This window comes from Talpa europaea (assembly GCF_964194135.1).
Source record: "Talpa europaea genome assembly, chromosome: 6".
Lineage (NCBI taxonomy): Eukaryota > Metazoa > Chordata > Mammalia > Eulipotyphla > Talpidae > Talpa > Talpa europaea.
Genome location: NC_140072.1, coordinates 95,353,294 through 95,375,218, shown reverse-complemented (window position 1 = coordinate 95,375,218; position 21,925 = coordinate 95,353,294). Strand labels below are relative to the sequence as shown.

The 21,925-nt window shown below is 41.1% G+C and overlaps 1 protein-coding gene across 1 annotated transcript; it reads right to left on the bottom strand.

The window, feature by feature from the left end:
* Window positions 1-5,546: 5,546 nt before the first annotated feature.
* Window positions 5,547-12,687, bottom strand: LOC311172473 (complement C1q and tumor necrosis factor-related protein 9A; the record flags this gene model as incomplete). Its single annotated transcript, XM_084235958.1, has 3 exons — window positions 12,493-12,687; window positions 7,449-7,511; window positions 5,547-6,316 (listed from the first exon to the last, which is right to left on the bottom strand). Exons 1-3 carry the CDS (start codon window positions 12,656-12,658, stop codon window positions 5,547-5,549), a joined length of 999 nt encoding a protein of 332 aa, XP_084092084.1. The 5' UTR covers window positions 12,659-12,687.
* Between the last annotated feature and the right edge of the window lie 9,238 nt (window positions 12,688-21,925).

The window sequence follows — 21,925 nt, the reverse complement described above, 5'->3', positions numbered from 1 at the left end:
GGAGGAAAAGTGTTGCTGCCAAAGAAACTCACATTTTGCCTGGCTGTCTCCAGACACCTGCCACTTGTGTAGTTGCTGAATGGAAGATGAACCTGAGACTAGCCGGTTGAGAAGTCTTCTTTCTGTATGAGTGAAGCAGAGTCACTGGGTGTCAGGAGAGACCACTGAGAAAGTAAGCAGAAGGACAAGTCTGCTCCCTCAGCCTTCTGCTGGCTCCTCAAATACCACCTTTCATCTCAGCTTTATGCAGGACCTAGACAATGATTCCCGTACATCAGTATCAGAATGCAAAGAGCACTGAGGACTGTGATCTTCTAGTTAAAGGATGGTTCATTTGTCTTGCTTACTAGAGGTGTGACTTTGGCAAAGGAGTAAGAACCCAAGTGAACCTTCTTATTCTATGCAAACTATAGTCATGTTTTCTTAAGTGTACTTTATTTTTTAAAAGATTTATTTATTTATGCATACAAGAGCTGGGGTACTGGCCAGAGATGTGGGGGGTGAGAGGATTCACCAGAGACAGAGAGGGGAACAGAACAGGCAGACTGACTGAAATACACTGCTGAGGGGAGCAGTGGGCAAGACAGGAGAGGTCTGCTGTGCCACCAGGGAGGCCCTTAAGTGTACTTTATTTGAAGTTGCATCAGTGTTTTATCTCAAATGAATGTTTTAGGCTTAGAGTAAAGCTGCATTTATTGTAACATTGCCTCTTGAGTAGTCCTAAGAACCTTCTCTAAATTTCCAGAAAGCCAGAAGTGAAAGCCACACATGATGCATGAGCCCCATAGATAATTAACTCTCCTCCCCCAAAATCTAGTTTTAAATGGAATTTGTCCTCAATTTATCTTAGAGGGAGGAAAAGCTCAAGTGATACTGATGATGATAACGATGATAGCAATTAAAATTTAGTTAAAATAAGTACAATAGTGTACCTATAGAATTCTTTACAGCTTAACTATATTCTATGTGACATTAGGAACATAGGGTACATTATGATTTAATTTTCTACTTTTTTAATTATAAAGTTATTTAAAATCCCCAAATTTGTAACTTGATGTTTATTAATGTCATTATCTGTAATTTGTTGGTTCTTAAAATATTTATGTTAACTCATAGCAGTCACCCCACATTGCAGATTTAACCTGTATAGCAGGCCCTTACAAAGATATCAAATGTGTCATATACAAAAGAAAATACATTTAGATATTTGACCAAAAAAATGCTTTTTTGTTATCTTTTTTTTTAAAGGGGGAAACTTTCACTGGCCTAGAGTAGTTTTTATTCATGGGTACCTAACCTCTTATAATATAAACATTTAAGCCTCAAAACTTTCTCAATTGAAGATGGCTTGTGTAAAGTTAAGGGTCTTGTGCATAAGAGAGTCTGGCAGAGCTAGACTGTCTTAATCAGTCTAGATTCACAGATAACAGTGGAAAACAATCCTAAATGGAAGGGATTGCCACTTTTTTTAAGGCCTTTCAAAATATCTCTTTTTCTGTATTTACCCTGCAAAAAGAAATTTATAAAAACATCTCTCCTATATCCTGTTCATCAGTTGTATTGTTTGCATGTACTTAATTCAGCTTATACAACTGTGTCCTTAACAAAACCAGTCTACACAGTGGGAAAGCAATATGGATTATTACAATTCAAAAACAAACAAAGAATAAGGACATTGTGGCTCAATAAATTCAAAATTAATTACTTAAAATGATCAGTCATTTAGAGCTGGACAGAAGTAGAGCATGGAGGCAAGCTGGTGACCTGGGCTACAAAAATTAAGAAGGCAGACACTGTGGTGGTCATGTGCATGCAGCGTCAGCACATGAGAGTGAGACTCTTCTTCAATTTTGTACCCTGGATTCCTCATTTGCTTTACCCTACTTCTAGTTCTGCTCTAGAAGAAATATAAATTAAGGAAGGGCAACAAAATACCTATAAATAGAGATTATTTCTGTGTATTTCCAAAATACATAGTCACCAAGTAATTTTGCAATATTTCATCTACAGAGTGCTGCCTACTTAAAATGATATTTAAAAAAAAAACCCACTTTCCCAGAGAATGAAGAACAATCAAATTAACTTGGTCACGATATGGATAAAATGGCTGTAAGTCCCAATTTCAAGCAGCACATCCTGTCAGTAAAGCATCCCAGGCTGTGATTTAAAAATGCTGTAGCTTGAATATGTGCTGAACTCGTGTCCTTTTATTTCTCTGTTAGTTGCTCTGAGCTAACAGAAAAATGTATCAAGTTAAATTAAGGCACACGTGATAGCTGCATAATTTTGAAGGAGGATTTGGGCTATATGAAACAATTCAGTTCAACCACTACTGTACAGTAGGGGACATAGAAATGCTTAATAACTCATCCAATTTAAATGCCTTTGTCTTGGCCAGAAGAACACCCCACTCTTAGTCTTGGACTTGCTGCACTGTAATCTTGCTGCCTCTCTCTTAGGACCATAGATGACTTAAGATTCCTTTAGAAGAAAGTGGTGGTAAAAGCAATAACCAAAAAATCTGCATTAGACTGGTTTAAGCAAATCAGGAATTTGTCTGCTCACAAAAAAAATTCCAGGATAATCTCTGCTTTCAGAAATGGATTATCTTCAGCTCTCTTTAGCTTTCTTCTTAGATTCTATAGGTTAGCAAGATGGCTGCCAGCTGAAGCTTGAAATTCAGCTGAAAACAATCATTGTTTTATTGTCAATATGTCCTCCATTATTGGAGCCAAATGTTTGTTTGGACTGGCTCAAGTGCCATCAGGAAATAGACACCATGGCCAGAAAAGAAGGTATTCTCATTAGCCAGGCCTGAATCCCATGTCCTCCCAGAGTGTGGAATCTTCCATCTGAAAGAGTTGGCCTGAGAGTGGACATTAGGTTACTTTTACCTGAAAAAAGAAAAATGGGTGTCTTGAATGAGTAAACTGCAGGGAGAGGTAAAAGTTCCCTTTACGCTATTCTCTTAAAAAAAATCATTCCGATCCTCCTTTTCCAACTGTAACCCTGTTTGAGATTTCTGGCCAGTAAACTTTTTCTTTTGCAGAGCTAATTTACAAATTTAGAGGTGGTAAATTATAAAAAAAAAAAAAAAAAAAAACCTATCTGAGACCTGTCCCACCGTTGTATTTTTTCTTTTTTTTTTCTTTTGTATATTTTTACATCATTTTTCATTTTTGCACAATGTATGCATTTTCATCTTGGTTATAGTCCCCATACAATTCCCACCCCCCTTGTTTTGATCCTACTCCTTCCTCCCCCCCACCCCCACCCCCACCATAGTGTATCTCTGGTTTATAGTTCCTTGTTGATTTTGATTTTTACTTTATTATAATTAGTCTTTTTCCTGGTCCCTTAGAGTGCAAACTGGTCCAACCACTATGGAAAGCTGTGTGGTGATTCCTCAACCTGCTAAAAATGGAGTTTCCATATGATCCAGCAATTCCACTCCTAGGTATTTACCCAAAGGACACAGAAACATCAATTCAAAAGGACATCTGCACCCCTGTTTATTGCAGCACTATTTACAATAGCTAAGCTATGGAAACAACCCAAATGCCCAAAAATAGATGACTGGATCAAGGAGATGTGGTACATATACAGCAATCAAAAAAGATAAACTCATGCAATTTGAAGCAACATGTTTGTTGCTGGAAGGGATTATGCTTATTTTGCTCAGCAAAATAAGCCAGAAAGAAAAAGAAAAATATCAGATGGTCTCACTCATAGCAGGAATTTTAAAAACCACCATTGTATTTTAGAAAAATATCTTGTGTGGTTTCTTAGATTTGCAGAGACATTTCTATCCAGTATTATTCACACAATAGATCTCACATATACCTGGCTTAAATGATTTACATGATACGTGAGTTAATGATTTTTATTTTTTATTTATTTTTTTTTTAGAGGCATGTTTTATTTATTTATTTAGTTTGTTTGTTTTTTGTTTATACATGCACTGGGTACAGTCAGAAGCGCGGGAGGGTGAGAGAATTCACCAGAGCCAGAGCCGGGAGCAGAGCAGGCAGAAGGACCGAAGTACACTGCTGAGGGGAGCAGCAGGCGGCAGGAGAGGTCTGCGCGCCATGTGGGACCCTCCTCGGGTGGCCGGGGAGCAGCCAAGGATCGAACCGGCGCTGCAGAGGCCGCGGGCAGCTTCGCAACCCAGCGCTCAACAGCTGCACCACCAGGGAGGCCCGAGTTAATGATTTTTAGATGAAAATTTTCAACTTACAGTTGATGCTGAAATTGTAAATACTTTAGGGGATGTTGGGAAAGACATGAATTTTGGGGCACCAGAGAGCAGAGTATTATGGGTTGAACTGTGTTTCCCAAAAAATATAAGTTGAAACCCTAACCCTTGATACCTGTGAATGTGATCTTATTTGGAAATAGGGTCTTTGCAGATGGAATGAAGTTCAGACAAAGTTCTACTGGATTATGGTGACCTCGAATCCAATATGATTGATATCCTTATATGTCCTTATAACATCAGAGAAATGTGTACCTAGACAGACACAGAGAGAAGATGGTCATGTGAAGACAGTTAGAGCTTGCAGTGACACTGCCACAAGCCAAGGAATGCATAGGACCACCAGAAGCTGGAAGCAGCAAGAAAGGATCCTTTCTTAAAAGTTTTAGAGGTAGTGTGGCCTTGCTAACACCTGGATTTGGGATCACTGGATCCCACACCTGTTAGAGAATAAATTTATGTTGTTTAAAGTCAACCAGTTTGTGATGCTTTGTTTCAACAGTGCTAAGCAACTAACACAGATTCAAGTCTGGTGAATGGTTTACTAAACAACTATTAGTTGAATTGAATAGCAATTGAAATCTAAGTCAGAAAGGGCCTCCCCGGTGGTTGAATGCTGGGTTATGAAGCTGCCCACAGCCTCTGCAGCGCTGGTTCAATCCCGGCCACCGGTGAGGGTCCCACATGGCGTGCAGACCTCTCCTGTAGCCTGCTGCTCCCCTTGTCTGCCTGTTCTGCTCCCTGCTCTGGCTCTGGTGAATTCTCTCACCCTCCCATGCTTCTGACTGTACCCAGTGCTTGTATAAAGAAAAAAAAAAAAGAAATCTAAGTTAGAAAATTAGCCAAGTGTTCTTTGTTTGCTATTTTGCAATTTTCTGGGCTGACTCATTGTCACCAATTGAAACACATTAGTCACTAAATTGGATAAACATTTTCCTTTTCTTTATCCCTAATATCCTCAGAAATGGATATGAGAGATAAATCATAATATGGCTCCCTTGAGCACTAAAATGATATCAAAACACTTCTCACAAGAAACACATACCAAGGATTCTTTAGATAATGGCAACGATGAAAACAATTAAATAAAGTTTAATAAAAAATACGCACATTTAAAATTTACTCTTAAAGGTTAGTAAGTTACAGAGAATCTGTTTTAGGAATGATTTTCCTACTTTCATCTTTTTATGATTTTTATGAGTAAAACTGGTAAAGTAAAAGCATGTAATAACATCTCCATGAAGCTAATTCTGATGATTGGTAAGGTAGATTCATAAACACTTCTCTGTCATTAGCTGATGAACAAAAGGAAGCCTGTGAAAGTTGTGTCATCATCCTCATCAGCATACAAGCCATTAAACCTGTCCCCTCCTGTCACCTGCATCCATACCTCATCCCCAAGCTTCAGCTGCAGTACAATACCACTGGAGGCCTGGTCTTCAGAGCTCATGTAACCATCCTTGGTGTGCAGTACTTTTACCCCATTTTTGACCAAAGATACCTGAACATTCCTAGAGAAAACAGTGATGTGATAGGTGAAGTAATAGACCCCAGCAATATGGCAGATGAATTTCCCAGTAGCTATGTCATAATGGTTGAACTCATTATATAGGATCCTGTCAAATTTAATGGGTACATCTGAGGAAGGAAACTTGCTCAATACTGTGAGCCCGACGGTGAAAGCACTTTTCGGCAAAACTGGAGTCTCACCTATTTTGCCTTTTTCTCCTCGATCCCCTTTCCAGCCTCTTATTCCCCGGACTCCTGGCTCACCCTGGGGTCCCATGGGTCCAGCCTCTCCCTTGGGGCCAGGCTTTCCCATGGGACCCATGGGGCCAGGTAAACCAATTGGGCCTGAAGGTCCAGTGTCACCCTTTGGTCCTTCTGGACCAATAGGACCAATATCACCTTTATCCCCCTTTTGACCCTGAGGGCCAGCCTCTCCTCTGAGGCCTTTCTCTCCCATTGGACCAACAAATCCTTTTGGCCCATGTTTTCCTGGGGATCCTCTTGAGCCTTGATCACCTTTGATGCCTTTTGCTTCAACTTTTCCATCTGCTCCTAAGTAGAGGAAAAGAGAACAAAGGAAAAGATGATTTGTGGAACATTATCTTGTGAAAAGCAACTTTGGTTTTTCTGTTATTGAGTACGCAAATGAGACAGAGCAGTGCATAGGTCCAGTATATGCAGGGTTCAAAATCAATTTATTCCTAAATTGTGCAACACACACACATATGCACACAACAACAACTTTTGACTCTTGTCAATACATTGGTGTCTGGGCTCACATTAGATACTACAACTCTTTACTATCTATAACTCTTTACCATCTAAGGCTACTATTGACCACTAAACAATAACAATGCTTAAGAGAACACATCTTTTGAACAGAAAAGAGCTGCACCACACAGATTACTTTCAGTCATCTGACACTCAGTCCTAGTTATGGGTCATCTTTCAAAGTACCCCTCACTGGCGTAAACATGATATAAAACCAGCAGGGTGCCATTCATTGCTCTCTACGATGCCACTCAGCTTGTCTATTGTGCCAAGTATATGGTACTATTAATTACTGTCTATGTGCTCCAGTACCCCTGGTCTCTTCACCCTGGCTGGATTCTGGAGTTGAATACCGAGACTTAATCCTGTCTCACCACTATGGACACTGGGATGTTAGGTCATCTGATTCCTCATCTACAAAATTGGAATAATAATACTACCTCATAATAATACTACCTTAAGATGTTGTATTGAGAGAGTCAACACATGAAAATCTCCTAGAACAACCTAGTACTAAGTGAACATTTGCATTACAGTCATTTGTCCTCCCCATTGGTGACAACTGCCAGTGTCTCCCTAACTTGCAGGGCCCAATTCAAGTGCCACCTTCTCTGTGCAGAGTTGTCAGATGCATTGAGGTCAAAACTCACTCTTCAATGCCCATCCACGAAATCAGACTTCAGCAAACGATGGCCCATGGGCCAAAGCCAGTCCCCTGCCTTTTTCATAGAAAAAGTTTGCCTATCTCTCACTGAATCATGAGTTTCTGGAGAACAGTGTTTGCCTTCATTATCAAATCATCAGCAGAGTCTGGTGATTTATAAAGGACTCGCCCTTAGTAAACATTTAATAATTATGTCAAATCTGTAATAGCCAGAATTAGAACATAGTAAACTAGAACACAATTTCTGACCTCGTTCTCCTTTCTCTCCATTCATTCCATCCTTCCCTGGACCACCAGGACGTCCTGGTTCTCCTAGGTGGAAAAAAGAAGACAGGCAAGAGTTGAAATTCCAATTCTGATTTTCCTGGGCATTGTAGGTTCATCAAACCTGGTGGCAGAGGTTGAAGAGGCATGGGGCTGACCCTAAACCAGATGTGCATAACCCTCCTTTGGAAGCATTAGTAGAGAGAGGCAGATGTGAGCAAGCAACAAGGCTGCTGGGTTGTGTAAAATAAGTGAGTTTTGAAAAGAATCGGTGGACTTGCCAAGCACCCAGATCCAGAAGGCAGAACAAGGTAGGAGCGTGAACACTGACAATCATGTATTTCTCATATGTCTGGAGCTTGGGAAGTGACTGGAGATCCCAGTGCTGGATGATGTTCTCACTTTTCCATGTCTATCATTATGAGGGGAGTGGAGTAAATGGTTTACTAGCCTCCTATGAAAACAAAGAGGACTATGGTTACATGACACTACCTGGAAAGGGAGGGAGGATTCTGGAAGGATTGCCCTCGTATCATAGAGTAATAATAAATATCACTGACCAAGCTGGCACAGAGGACCATATTAGAATATCAAGCAATGCAGTTTGCTAACCCCACATGGGTCCTAGTGCTAGAAACAAGCTCCCCTGAGCTCTCAATTCCATGCAGTGAGGACAGAGAACACAGTAAGAGGGACATTAGCAGGACAGAGGTTGGCTTTAGACACAGCAGTAGAAGAACTTACCAGATAATGGTTCATATAAGACCCTGGCTGCCCCCATAGCAGCAGAGACCCTCACTCAATCAGCTGTGGGTTCAGGGACAGGCTAGGTCACTTTCTGACATAAGACTAACAATAAGAAGATTTCTATCCATCATAAAGTCTGGTCTCCTGGGACTCCAGGCAGGCAGGCAAGCCATGCACAGGGAAAACTCTGGTCTTTTGAAGTCTGAACAGCACTCCCAGCTACATTTGAGTCCTTGTCTTCCTTACCCCTCCACTTTCTTTGCTGGCGCACACCGGGATTACCAATCTTCCTCTCACTACTTCTTTTTTTCCCGACTTAATTCCAGTTATTCCATTGTCCAGGCCTTGAAATTTTTCGATCATGCACCCCCACGTAACAAAGAGTTATATAATCAATGTCTGCTTATGAATTTATAGATTATATGCAGTAAAAATGTGTTCAATATAAAACAGACACAAATACATTAGAAAAGGTAAGATAAAGGCTCTCCCTGGTGGTACAAGGGTTAAGGCACAACCTATGAAGCTGTCCGCAGTCACCGAAGCACGAGTTCGATTGCCGGCCAGTCGGGGAGCAACCCACATGGCGTAGCAGACCTCTCCTGTCTTGCCTGCTGCACCCCTCAGCAGCGTACTTCAGTCAGTCTGCCTGTTCTATTCCCCACTCTGTCTCCGGTGAATCCTCTCACGCCCCACACCTCTGGCCTGTACCCCAGTACTTGTATGCATAAATAAATAAATCTTAAAAAAAAGGTAAAATAAAGATCAAGCAAATTTTTAGTGCGATAAATATGATTGACTACCCTTCTAAAAAACATATTTTACAGTACATATAAACCATATCTAAATTGTATGTGTTTTGAAGAAATATGAAGAAAAACTTTAAAGAATGGATACCATTAAGGAAAAAATGGAAAGCCACTCAACAGGTGAGAAGCGGAGGTTTAGTGCTGGATACAAGCATTTCTTTTTTTTTTTTTAATCTATTTCTTAATCATATACCTATATATCTATACCTATTTCCTTTTGTACATCTAAAAGATTTTATAATAAAAGATTTGAATTAGTATTCATATATTTGGAAATAAAATGTACACACTGCAGGGGAGATGCTAACAAGAAAGACTATCACCCCATCTCACCACAACCCCTTGACCAGAGCTAAGCTGTAGGAACACTGGCTTGGGACCAAAGCAAAGTACGCTCAGAAATTTTTATTTTTTATTTTATTTTATTTTATTTTTTGTAAATATTTATTTGTACATACAAGAGCTGGGGTGTAGACCAGAGGTGCAGGGAAGGGCTGTGAGAGGATTCACCAGAGACAGAGTGGGGAGCAGAAAAGGCTACTTAGCTGAAATATACTGAGGGGACAGCAGGCCAGACAGGAGAGGTCTGCTGTGCCATGTAGTTTAGCTCCCTTGCTGGGGATGGGACTCATGCTGCAGTGGCTGCCCATAGCTTCATAGTGCTCAGACTTAACCCCCTTGAGCCACTGGGGAGGCCCCTGCCCAGAGATTTTTAGAGAAAGCTAGAATGTGACCTTGGGAGTTTGAGATTGTGGTGACTGGTGCCTGGCTTTTAACTAGGCAGCGTGTGTTGGGCCAGCTGCCGCTGCTCAGATGACAGAGCAATGAGGACAGCTGTGCCCAATTTACAAGCCAAGAGCTGGACACACCCTGAGTGCTTATCAACACACAAATGGGTGAAGATGGGGCATAAATACACAATGGTATATCACTCAGGTATGCAAATAAAAAAAAGATGAAATTTTGCCATTTGTGCTAACATGGTTGGACCAAGAAGGAATTATTCTTAGTGAAATAATCCAGAAGGAGAACAAACACCATAAATTTTACTCATTTGTGGGAAATAGACAAAGCAAATGAACAAACAAAAGAAAACAAAACTCTTAGATTATGAACACAAAATGGTAGTTACTAGAGGGGAAGGAATTGGAGTGAGTAAATCAGATAAAGGGAGTAGATTGCATGGTGTTGAATGGGAACTAGATTTTTGGTGGGGTCATCATGCAATATACACAGATATCAAATTATAAATCTGCAACCAGTGTTCAATAAAAAAAAAAAATTGAAGGAAGATATCAGCTGTGCTGGGAATATGACAAACTTCCAAAGTCAGGCAGGGCACAGGTATTGAGTTTTTTACAGACCAGGTGGATAACACCAGAGGAGCCAGGCTCAAGATATTTTGTAAGATTTCTGCCCACGAATACTGCCTGACAACACAAGGGGACCCCAAAACTAAGAGAACATGTGAAGTAACTACAGAGCATTCAGAGGCAATTAGGCAGAGTGCATTGTGCAGTTCTAGGCCAAAAAGCACCTCCCAACAGAAAACTCAGCATTGTGTCATCTTTCTAGAAATCACCAAGGTCATATTTTAATAACACCCAATAAGTAATATTTTCTTGCACCTCTTCTTCAGAGTAGAAGTGACTATTGAAGGAATTGTGAAGAAACAGGCAAGACCTGTGCCTAGAGTAGATGCACAAAGTGCCAAAAGTCTGAATAATTTCTAAATTTTTGGCAGTTATCAGGCCTGACTAGTTCTTCATTTTTTTCCCAAGTGACGTATTATTGAAAATTTTTTTAAAGATTTATTTATTTATTTATACAAGCACTGGGTACAGTCAGAAGTGCGGGAGGGTGAGAGAATTCACCAGAGTCAGAGCGGGGAGCAGAGCAGGCAGAAGGACCAAAGTACACTGCCGAGGGGAGCAGAGGGCGGCAGGAGAGGTCTGCGCCATGTGAGACCCTCACCTGGTGGCCAGGGATCGAACCAGCGCTGCAGAGGCTGAGGGCAGCTTCGCAATCCAGCGCTCAACTGCTGCGCCACTGGGGAGGCCCCGTATTATTGAAAATTTTACACTAAGAACAGAAATGATAGCTCTATTGCTTTCTTGTAATTCTGCAAGGATTGCATTATCAAGTTCACCTTCAATCTTGAATTTCTTTGCAGGAATATTTTAGCCCCTTATCTGTTGGTGATAGTTTGACAGCATAATTTAAAAACTCACTGGCCCAGGCACACATATTACATCACTACTCACTGAAGTATGTGAGGGCTCCTTGGTAGACTGCTCACTGTGTGGGACGTTCACTTTTCCCATGGGACCCTATTCAGGCCCCAAATGACACATGTCCATCTGCAAATGGGTTAGCCAACCATGTTAACCCACATATTAGATATTTTAAAAGGCAGCTCTCCTGACTGCCGGTGACTATGGAGGTCTCTCTTTTTCTCTCTCTTTCCTAGTAAACCCTATCCTTTAAAAATGTAAAATATATATTTTTAAAGGTCAATTTTTGTCTTCACCTATATTTACTTCTTAAAATGTCAGCAGAACTGTTGATGTTTCCTTCCTGCGCCCGGACAGATCATTTGGCTTCTGTCTTAGGTGTGTGATCCTGCATTCTGTACAGGGTTCAGAGACAACATCCCTATGGGCTGGCGTTATAGAAATCACTCATCTGGGCCTCCCCTGGCGGCGCAGGCAGTTGAGCACCACGCTGTGAAGCTGTCCACAGTCTCTGCAGCACCGGTTCGATCCCAGCCAGCCAGCGAGGGTCCCACATGGCGCAGCAGACTTCTCCTGTCTCACCCGCTGCTCCCCTCAGCAGTGTATTTCGTCAGTCTGCCTGTTCTGTTGCCCACTCTGTCTCTGGTGAATCCTCTCACCCTCCTGTGCATCTGGCCTGTACCCAGTTCTTGTATAAATAAATAAATAATTTTTTTTTAAAGAAATGACTCATCTATCTAGATTTTTGCAAATATCATTTCCAGAAGCTGGATTCTATGCTTCAACCCCCAAAGCTTGGGCCAGGTCCCAACATATAGCATAGATATCTGAGTAGCAGCTGCATGACTGCACCTTTTTGCATTCTTAGTCTCTCTGCATCGCCTGCCTCACAGCATGAAAAGGTGTTAGCTCTTAGCTATACTGCTAACTGTTGCCTGGGACTAAAAGATCTATCACAGCATACATCCTTGAAAATGACGCCATAATGTTAGAGAGAATGGCAAACAAGAATCTGCAGTAAATGAGAAGGTCCATGATGTCTTGTCCTGTGCTGCATCCCAGCATTGAGCCCAGATTCTAGCATGGAGCAGTCTTTCCCTAAGTGTTTGCTGGGCTATGGGTAAATGGATAAATTAGGGGTAAGCAGGTAGTCAATAACCCCAAAGGTGATGGGTGCATGAACAAAAGGAATGCAAGGGCTTAGCAAAGGGCAGGTGGAGTCCATCAGGTGGTGAATACCTGCATCCCCTTTGTCGCCTTTTACACCATCTCGTCCATCTCTTCCAGGCAAACCGTTGTGACCAGGATTCCCAGGGATGCCAGGGTGCCCTTGCCTGCATGTGTCCTGTGGTTTCACATTTCCCATGCAGACTCCAGTGGCAAGCAAGAGCCAATAGATCCTCATAATTCAGATGATGGAGCTGAATTGAATATGAGATAGAGACCAAAAGGAGAAACCTATGTCACTGTAACCACAGACACAGCCTCTGGAAAATGGACCCACATAGTCAGAGTTGTATAGAATGGTTAAGAATTGTTAAGGATGGAAGCTGGTGACAGACCAAGCTGCTTACAGTCAGAAGGACACTGTCCTTAAAGGGACACATGTGATTGAGATCACTCTTAATGGTCAGGAATCAAGGAGAAAGCTGAGCTCCAGCTTTGGATACTCCCATTTATTGTTTCACTTTTGGGTAAACCACTTTTTGGAGGCAGAGAAGAGATCAAAGCTTACTTAAGTTGCAGGGCTGCTATAAAGACCAAATTTGATCACACTGTGCATGAAAGCACATTATAAATAGAAAGTAGATCCAGCAACCCCACTTCTGCGTATATACTCAAAATAACTGAAAGCAGAGATTCCAACAGATATATCTATACCATGTTGATAGCAGCATTATTCACAGTAGCAAAATGCTGGAAAAGACCACATGTCCATTGACACATAAACGAATAACAAAATGTGATATCCATATAATGGAATATTATTAATCCCTAAAAAGGAAGGAAATTCTGACACATACTAAAACATAAATGAAGCTTGAAATGAGCCAAGTAAAACAGGCTAGATACAAAAACACAAATACTGCATGATTCTACTTATATAAGGTATCTAGAACAGTAAATTCATAGGAACAGAAAGTACAATGGTGGTTGCAGGGAGCAGGAGTAGGGACTAGTATTAAATACAGAGTTTGAATTTTGGCTGATGAAATTCTGGAGATGGGTGGTGGTGATGATGCAAAAAAAATGTGGACACTTGCCAATTGAACTGTTTACTTAAAAGTGGCTAAAATGATAATTTTATATATATTATAAAAATTAAAAAGTGAAATGTTTCAAAAGTCCCTACTATGGCTAGATGTATTCTTTGACTAGATGTATGCTTTGTAACTACACTTTTGTTTTTAGGAGAGGACACTGAGGAAGGGCACTCAGCCACATACCAAAGAGTACACAGTTTGAGAGATAGTTTGGAGTATCCCCCCTTCAACTTACTGATTTGCTTTCCAGTGTCATCAGGAACTAAGACAATGCTGGGTGGTGAGGAAGGGCTGAATTTGAGGGAGAGGAGTTGTTAATTAGGCAAAGTACTTTAAACAAAGATGGTTACACAAGCAAGATCTTGAAGGAATGTGAATACTTGGGATTCTAGAACGTTCCTGAGTAGTTCAAAACTCCCCAAGATGGGGCACATGGCACCATGTCATCATCCTTTCTGGTACTTGTCATAGGAGGAGGGATACATGTGCTTATGACTAAAAAAATCTGGCTCCCCGTCTGACTGTGCTTTCCTCATTGTATTTCCAGTACTCGGTATTAAACATGGAACAGCAGGTTAAAGGTAGGTGTGTTGACTAGTGAATGTATCATGGTCGATACCTTAGGACTTAAAAAAAAACAAAAACCATTGTCATCAGGTCAGAACCCAGATTTCACATCTGGGTGACATCAATCTGCATAAACTTTTGGAAAGTTAAAATAAGTCCGTTATCTTTGACCCAATAATCTTATCCTTAATATTCTTAATAATCCAAAATTTTTGTGCCAAAGCTATTATAACCATAGAGTTGTTTATAATAGCAAAAATAAGTAGTTAGTAGAATGTTATGAAACCACTGAAATAATTATGAAGGTCATGGAGAAATATGTAAAAGATTTATGTTGTGCTGAATTTTTATAAAGTAAACTAACATTCCCTGTATTTTATAAATGTATCCTTGAATGGGCCTTACTGACATAAGTATTCTTATTATATATATGCATATTGACAAAAATTAGAAGCAGGTATCCTAGTAAACACAGATACTTTAGAATGGTGGGTTTATGGGAGTTTTTCCTTTTCAAAAAATTACATATATGTAGTCTTCACATTTCTCCTGTTACTGACATATATTTCTCCTTCACTACTGAATTTCTTGATAAAAGGTGACTCAATGCCTCTCCTGATTATTTTTTCTGAGGACATATTGTTCCTAAATCATAGCCAAAGTTAAGGGTTTCTTCTCATCAAGATTCTTACTTCTCAAACATTAAGATTAAGTATAAACTTGCCAGAACCCAGCTGAGCAATCTTTATTGGTTCTCCAACCCTCTGAGCCACACTACCTTGTCCATAAAATGCAAGGATATTCACCCCAAGACTCCTCCCAAATTTTGACTAAGAATCTAAAATTTTCTAAGTTGCCCACAGACTCTGCACATTGAATACTTTGTGAATTTCTTCTTCAACATATGTTGAGGGGCTGGCTTTTAATCTATATTGTGTAAATCAATCTAGCCACAAATATAAAAATGTACACATAAAAATTGTGCCAAATAATACACAAGTTTCTGCAGAAAGCTCCCTAGAAAAGTCCGCTATTCTTCTGACTTATGCTATGGTTTTACTCTTCCACCCAGCTAGCTTCATAGTTCTGACAAAATCTGCTTTATCTCCCATTTAGTGTCTTCCTCAAGGATGGATTTTGGAATCAGCTTACTTCTTTCCTACCAAAACTTGCCTCCTTTGCAAATAATTAAGCAGGATCATCACACATTGGTAATATAAGAACTGTTTTAAGGTCTTAATCCTTAGATTGAACTTAAAGAAATCATTTCCTAATGTACTTACCTGACCTCCAGGGCTGCGGGCTGCAACCAGGTGTTGTGCAAACCAGAAATCAAGGGCAAACTAAATAAAATCACTGCTTCCTGCCCTACAATTCCCTAGTGGATGTATCTGCAAAACAGCAGGAAGGGGAGGGAACAGAGTAAGGCACAAGATGTCTTGGAAGACATTCAAAAATGGCAGCAACACTTGAGTCAGGTAGCATCTTTTCCCACCTCCATTTTGTTTAGAGAACTTAACTACCTGTGAGTTAGGTAGTGAGGCACACATTCAAGTGGAGTTAGGAGGAAGGAATCCCCATTGCAGATTTACTTTCTTTAAAATGATCTGCCTCTCCCAGGTGACCTTGGGTCAGTTATGGGGCAACAGGAAAAAACTGAAGCTTAATAGAGCCAGAGCTAATTCACATTCCAGACCATTAAAACTGCAATCACTTAACTATTCAATAGATCATTCAAATTTCCGTGAAGTTCATTTTATGCACTTATGTGCATAAGGATCTAATTCTCATTTATAGACACACACACACACTCACACACCCCCCAACTAAAACACCATGAAATTCTTTTCTAAATGCCATATGATTACAGACTCATAAATTTTCCCTGTGTCTGTTAACATTGATCTCGAATTAAGAATAACTTCAAGGGTCTCCCCTGGTAGCACAAGTGGTTGAGCGCAGCGCTGTGAAGCTGCCCACAGCCTCTGTAGCGCCAGTTCGATCCCGGCAGGCTGGCAAGGGCCCCACATGGCACGGCAGACCTCTTCTGTCGTGCCCACTGGTCCCCTCAGCTGTGTATTTTTGGTCAATCTGCCTGTTCTGTTCCCCGCTCTGTCTCTGGTGAATCCTCTCACCCTCCCGCGCATCTGGCCTGTACCCCGGTTCTTGTATAAATAAATAAATAAATACTTTTTTTTAAAAAAGGAAAGAATAACATCAAGAGGACAAACATACCTAACACTATTTCCAAGAATCAAGAGAGAGGTCACTGGGAGAATGGGGTACATGAGTGAAGGGTTAAGTTCCACAGATGTAACAGTCCTTTGCTTTCACAATGACTGGTTTCTCAGTTGTATATAGCAAACTCCATACCAGCATCACATATTTAATTAGATCACATACATTAAGCTGGTTTCTCTTGCCCACTCACTACCCTGACCTTACCTCTTGAACCCTACACCTATCCAGAAATTCTTTTCTCAGCATTTGCACAGTTAGTTATCTTTTTCTTCTGGTTTCGCTCTTTCCACCCATTTCATCTTCACCGCTTTCTTCTAAATCCCAGGCTTCTTCCCCCTTCTCATCCTCATTCTGTTTATTCTTTGGAGGTGTTATCCAAACAACATTCTCCTGCAGCTGCCTGCTCTCCTGCAGCTGCCTGCGCACTGGCCCGTTTCATGGTTTAAATTGTGCCACAAGTTGACCTTCTTCCGTCTGTTTCAAGTCCTGGCCTCTACCCTCAGTTTTATTTTATTTTTTATTTTTATAGAGGCATGTTTTATTTATTTGTTTGTTTGTTTGTTTGTTTTGTTTATACATGCACTGGGTACAGTCAGAAGCGCGGGAGGGTGAGAGAATTCACCAGAGCCAGAGCGGGGAGCAGAGCAGGCAGAGGGACCGAAGTACACTGCTGAGGGGAGCAGCGGGCGGCAGGAGAGGTCTGCGCGCCATGCGGGACCCTCCTCTGGTGGCCGGGGAGCAGCCGGGGATCGAACCGGCGCCGCAGAGGCCGCGGGCAGCTTCGCAACCCAGCGCTCAACCGCTGCGCCACCGGGGAGGCCCTACCCTCAGTTTTAGACTCAATTTCACTACCCACCGGACAGACCAGATCGCCAATCTAAACATGAAAGTCCTGCCCTCCCAGTAATAATTTTCTGTACTGGGTGATGGTACTCGTATCCTACCCACTCGCAAAACTTGGAAACCTCCCCCCAACATCTGGTTGACAAACAGACCTGCAGTCATGGCTGAGCATCCTTCTCATTAAGACTCCCTTCCTTTCCCGCTATCTCTTCATTGGACAGTTTGCCTGTTTCTCTTTTTTATTTTAAGATTTATTTATTTTATTTATTTTTTATACAAAAGCTGGGGTACAGGCCAGAGGCGTGGGAGGGTAGTGGCAGGCCAGGCAGGAGAGGTCTGCTGTGCCAGGTGGGAATCTCCCTGGGGAATTGAACCTGTGTTAGAGGCTGTGGACAGCTTCACAGTGCTGCACTCAACCCGCTGTGCCACCAGGGAGGCCCTGCTTCTCGTTTTAAATCCACCCTTTATTTTTGTCCCTGGAATGAGCGCCAAGGAAAATTTGGCTGCCACATTCCTTACCTTAAACTTTCTTGATAAATGTGAAACCCTAGCACCTAATCATGGTTCACAGGTCCACTGAGATCCAGCTTCTGCTTCCCATTTTGGTGTCTCACACAACTCATACCGTATTTTCATCCCAGCAACACACCCAGCTTGGCTGTACTGGTTAACCCGAAAAACTGTTTGGGCCTTCCTGCCCCTATGCCAGAGGAAGAGACTCCATTCCCGTTAGTCCGATTAGCACTTGTGCACACTCCATTGTTGCATAGCTCACACTGAAATTTAATTATAACATTAGGTGTTTGCCCTCTTTGACCAGATGCTCCTCCACAGGATTCACACATTTCAACTGAGTCCAGCGCAGGGGTAGATGACTACCATCATGTCATCCCTCCACAATTCTTCTGCAACTTGCCATTCATTGCCCTTGATTTCTACTCCCTTATGGGTCTGAGGAAGTCATCCTTTAATACTCTTCCCACCCCTAAGCTAAACCCTTTTTCTGTCCAGCTCCAGCGTTGGGGTGGGGGCAGGGGTGAAGTGTCAGTTTGGGAAGTAGGTGGATGTTAGGAGTGGAAATTAGTTGCTTGGCAGCCTATAAAGGAACCTTTTCTGATTATAGTCACAACAAACAATGGGCTATTTACTTAGCTTTTCTAAGCTAATTAGAAAAGGAAATTCACATCAACCCTGGCCCCCAAAAGCTACCCCAGGCCACTAGCAGGGTCTCCCTCCCTTGCAACAGGCCAGTGGCCTTAAGAAGTGAAGGTGTCTAAAGGTGTGGTCTCTTCATCTGCCTTCCATCATCAGTAATAAAAGCTCTGCTACAAAATAGGACTTCAAATTTATTTATTTTTTTTTTTTAATGGAGGCATGTTTTTATTTATTTATTTATTTGTTTGTTTGTTTGTTTTGTTTATACATGCACTGGGTACAGTCAGAAGCGCGGGAGGGTGAGAGAATTCACCAGAGCCAGAGCAGGGAGCAGAGCAGGCAGAAGGACCGAAGTACACTGCTGAGGGGAGCAGCGGGCGGCAGGAGAGGTCTGCGCGCCATGTGGGACCCTCCTCCGGTGGCCGGGGAGCAGCCGGCGATCGAACCAGCGCTGCGGAGGAGGCCGCGGGCAGCTTCGCAACCCAGCGCTCAACCGCTGCGCCACCGGGGAGGCCCAGGACTTCAAATTTAAAAGAGTTTTTGTTTTATCAGTCTTACTTTAATGTTTGTTTAGTCTAGTGGCTGATTTCAAGTCAAGCGGCCCCTCTGTTAACCCCAAGCCTACTTTTCCCCACACCTATTCAGTGGTTTTATCCACTAATGGAATAAATGTCATGGAAAAGTTTATCAACAAGTAGGCAGGAAATGAATTGTAATTCCAGAAACTGTAATTCCAGATCATGCTCCATTAAAGAAAAAAAAAATCTTATTTTACTACTCAGATGCATTAGTAGAACCAGTTTGGCAAATTAATTTTAATATACAGATACAAAACAACAAATATAAATTCACAGCATTTACAAGAAAATTTTCAAATAACATTGCAGTAATTTTTTTTACAAAAACTTCATTCAACAAAATACATATCAAGTTACAGCAATCTTGCACAACATTGGCTGTGAGCAGCTAATTCATCAGTTTGGAAGCTGTCACTTGACTTAAAGCAGGTAACATCATCTTGATGTTGATACATTTAAGGAAAAGGTTACCAAAAGCCTTGCAAAGTAGGAAGTTAAACATAATTGATGTTAACACCTCGACAAAAACCAATTATTAAAAAATCAAAATATTTGCTAAATACAATTGTCGATGCTGGCGAAATAACTACAGATAATAATGTGTTTTGAGCTAAGTATATATTTCTGGTTTGGAGGCCAAAGACAAAGAAGGGTATTTCTCCAGGATTTACACAAGCACTTCAGCTTTTTTTTCCCTCCCCCAAGGTCAGATGATTTCTACTTGTTATTTTTCAAAATCTTTGGAACTTCACTTTCACTACATTCATCTTGAGGACAATAGCATTTAGCCAAGTGAAATTTTAGCAAGGAGAGCAACTTGTCGGCTAAGCCTATTTTAGGGACCAGTGTTTTTGAGCAGTGTGACCTAATTGATTTGTGTCCAGCATCTGTGGCCTGTGAGCCACTGAGATATTTATTCACATGTGTTGGCACTGTCCTATGAGAGATGCATCTGTTTCTATGTTGATTTGTGTTATGGCATATCAGCAATTTGGGTTTGTAGAATTTTTCAGTATGATATGCAGATCATGACTTTCACAAAAGATTTCTACTGTGAACCAAATTTTGAATTGAACAAACTTTGGCTTTGTGTCTAGATAATAGCAACTTAGAATTGAGAGACTTTATGAATAGGCATGGAGTTAGTCCTTGTCTGGTTTAGTTAAAAAGGGACAAAAATATTCAGAAATAGCATGGAGCTTGGGAGGGAAATGTTTTCAATTACAAGATCAGATCTACTAGGATAAAGATCAGATCTGCTAAAAACACACTATGCTGATGGTAGCCCAGGACAAGTAATGGCAAAATGCAGCCACTCTTTTTCTAGTTTGGAGCCCAAAGACAAAGAAGGATATTTTTTCCAAGATTTACAAATATTCTCAAATACTTATAAACTACCACAAGGTTATTTTAGGTACGATCAAAATTAACAAGGTTGCTTTGACACCAGAACATTTCTAATTCTTTCTGTTGAACAGAGATGAACAGTGAACAGAGTTGAATGAGCAAAGGTGGCAAATTCTAAAGCAAGAATGATAGAATAAGTGAAATTCATACATATGTTATGTCATTTTTGGGGGGCCAAATTATGCAATGTAGGGTTCAAAAGAAAGAAAAAGTGAGATTCTCAATGAAACTATTCATTTATATTCCATATAGGAAGCTCTTTTGTCTCTCCTTTTTTTCTTTGCCAGCGGAAAATGTGATTTTCATCAAGATGGAAGTTTGGCAACCCTAAAATTAGGATACTGAGTCACCTATTCTTTACAGAACTCAGGCATTGGGTAATAAAACTCAAGTAAGGAATATAAAGATGTGGAAGGACATCCTCTCTCAAACTATTTTAACAGCTTTCAAAATCACCTGAGCATCCGGCCAGGATCCACCCATGGCAGATATCTGATGAAGTGGCTCTCACATTGACCAGGACAGCCTGGCACTTAGGCATGCCCTGGTATCTGAGCTTCTTGCAATTCTGCTGGAAGTCCATGGAGGGAGGGAGAGGCGGGGACTAGAAGTTAGAGCTCTGTTGGGAAAATCGGGACTGATCACAGAACTTCAGGCATTTATTCATGCTCATTAGTAAATATTAGAAAATGGAAGTCTTTGAGTGATCCTTTACTTGAACTGAATTCATCCAAGCAAATGATTCTCTTTACTTCCTCACAGTAATTCTCTTATATTTACAAAATAAAAAAACCCAAAGACGTGCTCAAAATTGCTGTATATACAAATAACTCTTTAGCACAGAGACTCTACAGTTATTGCTGAGGGGGTCCACGTAAAGCATATTTAGTTTTCAAATATATATCATATTTTGTTAGTAAAAACGTCAGTTATATAAATGCAACTGCACTTGAGATGTCTATTCAAACACACGCACAGGCACACGCACACACACATACACACACGCGCGCGACTATACACACAAAGCTATAGCACCTCCTGAGATGCTTCCTCACAGAAGCAACCACCATCCCAGGACACTTGGTATGAAGGTCCACAGGCAAGCCCTGGTTTTCAGCCACAGGGCTGCACAACTTGCCAGCAATATTGTCTATAAGTGAGCAAAGCAAGGCAGAAGAGCAGGATGACCAACAGATAAGATTTCCCAACAAATTTTTTATACGACGCTTTCAAGTCCAATTATGTCTCCTTGATGCATGTCGTCACCTCCAGGAACAGTTCTGGGAATGGGGCGGGAGATGGAGGGGAATGGTGGACTCACACACCAGAGACTCAGATTATACCTTGGTCTTTTGACATTACAGGTTTGTTTATTCTCAGCATTGGCTTATTAGAAAAAAGAACTTGGAGAGTAGCATACGAGAAAGAGAGCTTTAAATAGAAAACCACATGTTGTGTAATACAATAACTCCTTCCAGTGCACTGTGTAAATTAAAATGCTATCTCTCTTGCAAAGCCTGTCTTCTCTAGACATATTTAAAAGTTATTTTCACCAAAAATTTACAATGTAGACAAAGATAAGGAGATTACTATCTACAGGTATTAGCCCACATGGTC